Raw genomic sequence first — 4,457 nt, forward strand, 5'->3', positions numbered from 1 at the left:
TAAATAACTTCCGAAACAATAAAGACAACACGGCATGAAAAATCATAAAATAAAAAGAACTCAAAATAACAAATATCCAGGCACCAAGAAAGCCCAACAAATGCGAAAAAACACCAGCTATCAGATTTCGTTGTAAAGAACAAATATCAACCGTCCGATCTAACTCTCACTAGAAGGCTGGTCCAGTAACTAGAATCCAGAGCCCACGGAACCAAGCAAGCCCAAAGAGTGAAAAAATGTCACAGCCATTAGATTCCAATTTAGAAAGCATACACCAACCGTCCGATCTAGGTCTCCCTATGAAACCCAGAATAAAAACACAATACCATCTCGCACAAACCTTACATCTGTGTTAGGGTTTTTCCTTCTCTCCCTCTACACTCCCAACCGTCTACCTCCGAGGTTAAAGAGACAGCCGCGCTTTTGCTGTCCGCCTTGACAGAACACTATCTTTGTGTCTTGGCCCTCAGTTTTGCTTTAATCTTTACCTTCCTTTTAGTTTTAGAAACTAAACTAGTAAAAAATGGTGAACAAACTATCAAAGGCTGATAAGAAAATCGCTTACGACGCTAAGCTGTGCCAATTGCTGGACGAGTACAGCCAGATCTTGATTGCAGCAGCTGATAATGTTGGGTCTAACCAGCTGCAAAATATCAGGAGGGGTCTTAGAGGTGACTCTGTGGTGCTCATGGGAAAGAATACCATGATGAAGAGGTCTGTTCGGATCCATTCTGAAAAAACTGGAAACAAAACTTTCCTTAACCTTATCCCTCTCCTTCAGGTATACAACAATATAGATTATCTTGTCTTTTTATTTCTTTTCTTATTGTGCTTAAGTTGGTCATTTTTGTTTTGATTAATGCTTAATTTACTGTTTTGTTTGAATAGGGTAATGTTGGGTTGATTTTCACTAAAGGTGATCTCAAGGAAGTGAGCGAGGAGGTTGCGAAGTATAAGGTTCTGTAAGCTAATTCCATTTCCTTTTTATTGTTTCACATTATTGTTAATCTACATTGTGGTGTTATACTGTATGATTGAATTCCCTTTGTTTTTTAATCTCACTAGTCTCCGTAACAAAAAACAATGTCTAGTTATGCTGTTTTTTGTTGTTTGGAACTATTAATCATTTGTACCTTGTCGTTGCATGTCTGTTAATACCAACACATTAACAGTTGCAATTTCTGGTTTGTGAGATTTACACAAAATGAGGATTAATGGCAATTTAAAGAATTCTGGCAATGTCTCTGGAAACAAAAAAACTTTAATATCATGTATGTGTTGAATTATCCCAAGTGATATTACCAAATGGTGGTGAGCAAATGTATAATTGGGATTTCCTAGCTTTGATTAAAATTATAACGAATGCATGTTTGTTGCTAATAGGGACACTAAACAAAATTTGCTCATGAATTCTATTTATACTACTAGGAAACAGAGTCATTTTTTTTTGGTGATTGAGGATATTTTTTATAAGTTGTTTGTCACTAATTTTTCAAATGCTTTTATTTGATTTTTTAAAACAGGTTGGAGCTCCTGCTCGTGTTGGTCTGGTTGCCCCAATTGATGTTGTTGTACCTCCTGGCAACACAGGGCTTGATCCATCCCAGACCTCTTTCTTCCAGGTCTGTCACCTAAATCTCATGATGATAATGTTTGTGCTTATAGATTTTGGGTTTTTTTTTGCAACACAGTTCTGTAGCATGCTTGGTGCTTGCTGTTTTTCTCTTAACTCTTATAGCTGCTTTATTCTTTTCTACAGGTGCTCAATATTCCAACCAAGATTAACAAGGGTACAGTCGAAATTATCACCCCAGTCGAGCTGATCAAGAAGGGTGACAAGGTTGGCTCTTCTGAGGCTGCTCTACTGGCGAAGCTTGGCATTAGGCCATTTTCTTATGGTCTGATTGTCTTGTCTGTTTATGACAATGGCTCTGTCTTCAGCCCCTCGGTGCTTGACCTGACAGAGGATGACCTTGTTGAGAAGTTTGCTACTGGTATCACTATGATCACCTCCTTGTCACTGGCCATCTCATACCCAACCCTTGCTGCTGCACCACACATGTTCATCAATGCCTACAAGAATATTCTTTCTGTTGCAGTTGAAACTGAATATTCTTATCCTCAAGCAGAGGAAGTGAAAGAGTTCCTGAAGGTTTGTTATTTGTTTATTCATTCATTAACTGGACTATATTCCATGTTCAGACTTGAATTGTAGTTATGCTCCCTGTAGCTGTAAACTGTGCTAACATTCTTGTTTGATTGCAGGATCCTAGCAAGTTTGCTGTCGCAGCAGTTCCTGCCGCCGCCGCCGCCGCTCCTGGTGGTACCCCAGCTGCTGCCAAGGAAGAGGAGAAGAAGGAAGAGCCAGCAGAAGAGTCCGATGATGACATGGGTTTCAGCCTTTTTGACTAAGTTTTATTTTGGTTTTTATCTAGGAATTTACCATGCTGTGGCTAATATCACTTAGTTTTTCCTATATTCCTGTTCTGTTTTCCTAGTTTTTTCTGACAATTTTTTGTTAAATTACTGATCAAGTCATGAAAGCATGGTAGGATGTTGTTTTCCTGTGATTCTTATTTAAATCTTTTGAATTTTGTTTATTTTTTCCCTGACTGCACTTTGAAGAAGTTGATTTGCAAATAAGTGAAAGCTACCCTCGTGCTTAGCTGGTCGATAAGGAAACCATGTTCCCTACTCGTGGATAGAAACATGGCAAGGTGTAATAGTATTTCTTCACTTGCCTTAAAATAAACCTGTTTTCTAATAAATTCGATCTTTGAAATTATTGCTATGCGTAACAGCAAATGTCTTGCGCTTAATGATTTCCATGAATTCTTCGATCCTGTGTTGAGACGTTAATGAAGGCCAAAATTGTTCTCGACTGGAATCGCTTGCCATGAAAAAATTAGACTAAAATCGAAATAACTGTTTTCGTCTTCACTGATTAATTTTATCAGAGCTACGGGCTATGCAGATCCACTCGGTAAAGGTTCTTCTCGTTTGGCCATGTTCTTCTTGTCCAAGTCTGGACAAGTATAGTCTAAGGCTATCATCAGGTTCGCTCTACCGTTGATGATCTGTAAACCGTAGTAGCTTTTTTCTCGGATCAAGTTTCTTAAAATTCTTTATGATTGGTTATTCTCGTTGGTTGTAGTGGCCATCTTTAGGTATGCTCTGCCATGAATAAGCCTGGAGCCTTTGCCCTTGATTGTTCCCCCATGAGAGGTGTGAATCCTGTCTTTGATTGTTACCTGAAGAGCAAGTTTCTTTTATCTTCTTTGAGAGCAGAAGTAGAAAGAGATAAGTTCACGTTTCCATGAGTTATTTCTATTTCATCTTGAGTTGGAGCCATTGTGCTTTCATTTGTACGGAGACAGTCTTATGCTTCCTCTTATGGCTGTGTAACATGTTCGCGTTAATGAGATCTCTTTCAAAAAATAAAAATCAAATCGAAGACAACCAAGCTTTAGCCGGATCAACTGAACCATCATCTGGTTCCCATTTTATCGAGTCAAAGTGTGGACTTTTTTCACCATCCAAGTGCCATTCACCAAGTTTCGAATTCGAGACCGGTTTTTGACGGTGGTAATTAGGTAAAAACGCAAAGATACTGTTCCATTGTTTCTTACAGAAACTCAAACCGGAAAAACCACTCCTAGTCAGGTATCAGGTGCTGTAGCTTCCGTACTTTATTGAGACTTGGATTAGGCTTGCACATTATGAAGGTTCCGTCATTGATCCAAATCTTGGAGGGTTTCTTTCCATACCTGTTGCAGCGGTGCTCCTCCTTTAACCGCCGCTTCACCTGCAAATTGCAATGTTCCAATATTTTTTGAACAAAAATGAGAGATTTTTTAATTTGCTGCAATGGAAGCTGCTTCCGTAATCATGGTCTGGTTTGAAGCGAGGAAAATTCTTGGAAGCATGACCCGTGAAAAAAATTTTAACCTCTTATAAATTATTGAAAATTTAAATTGTCAAAGTAAATGTTTCATTTGTCATTTTCTACGTAACAATTGCAGTCTGTCTCTCACAATGTTAACTTTCCGTATCACGTGTGTCAATCAGAAATTCAGGAAGATAAACTCTTGGGATTTGTTGGAGAAATTCAAGGTATCGATCAATAAATTTGTAATAAATATAATGGATCCATTTCCCTGTTCTCATGGGAATTTTCTAGTCTCTAAATAATAACAATATAATTTTAGATATTGTGCTTTTTGTGTCTAGAAAGTAGGTGGGGTCATATTCTCCACCTAATTTATTTTGAATTCAATGATCTAGGTTGATTCAAAGAAATAACATGATAATTAATAAGGATTTTAAACATTATATTTGTATCATGCACTAGATAAATTCTATTCAATTTGAATTTAATAATTTAGATATAAGAAACATGACCGTCATGTTTCTAGAAGAACATGAAAGGACCTCAATTAAAAAACTGTGTTTATTTT

At 37.6% G+C, this 4,457-nt stretch overlaps 1 protein-coding gene across 1 annotated transcript; it reads left to right on the forward strand.

Moving 5' to 3' along the window:
• The first annotated feature begins 328 nt into the window (after nt 1–328).
• LOC133705591 (large ribosomal subunit protein uL10-like) lies at nt 329–2,600 on the forward strand. The gene is made up of 5 exons (XM_062130881.1): nt 329–781; nt 889–957; nt 1,524–1,622; nt 1,760–2,152; nt 2,266–2,600. The coding sequence occupies exons 1-5, from the start codon at nt 524–526 to the stop codon at nt 2,410–2,412; spliced, it is 966 nt and encodes a 321-aa protein (XP_061986865.1). The 5' UTR covers nt 329–523; the 3' UTR covers nt 2,413–2,600.
• Nucleotides 2,601–4,457: the final 1,857 nt, after the last annotated feature.

This window comes from Populus nigra, chromosome 10 (genome assembly GCF_951802175.1).
Source record: "Populus nigra chromosome 10, ddPopNigr1.1, whole genome shotgun sequence".
NCBI lineage: Eukaryota > Viridiplantae > Streptophyta > Magnoliopsida > Malpighiales > Salicaceae > Populus > Populus nigra.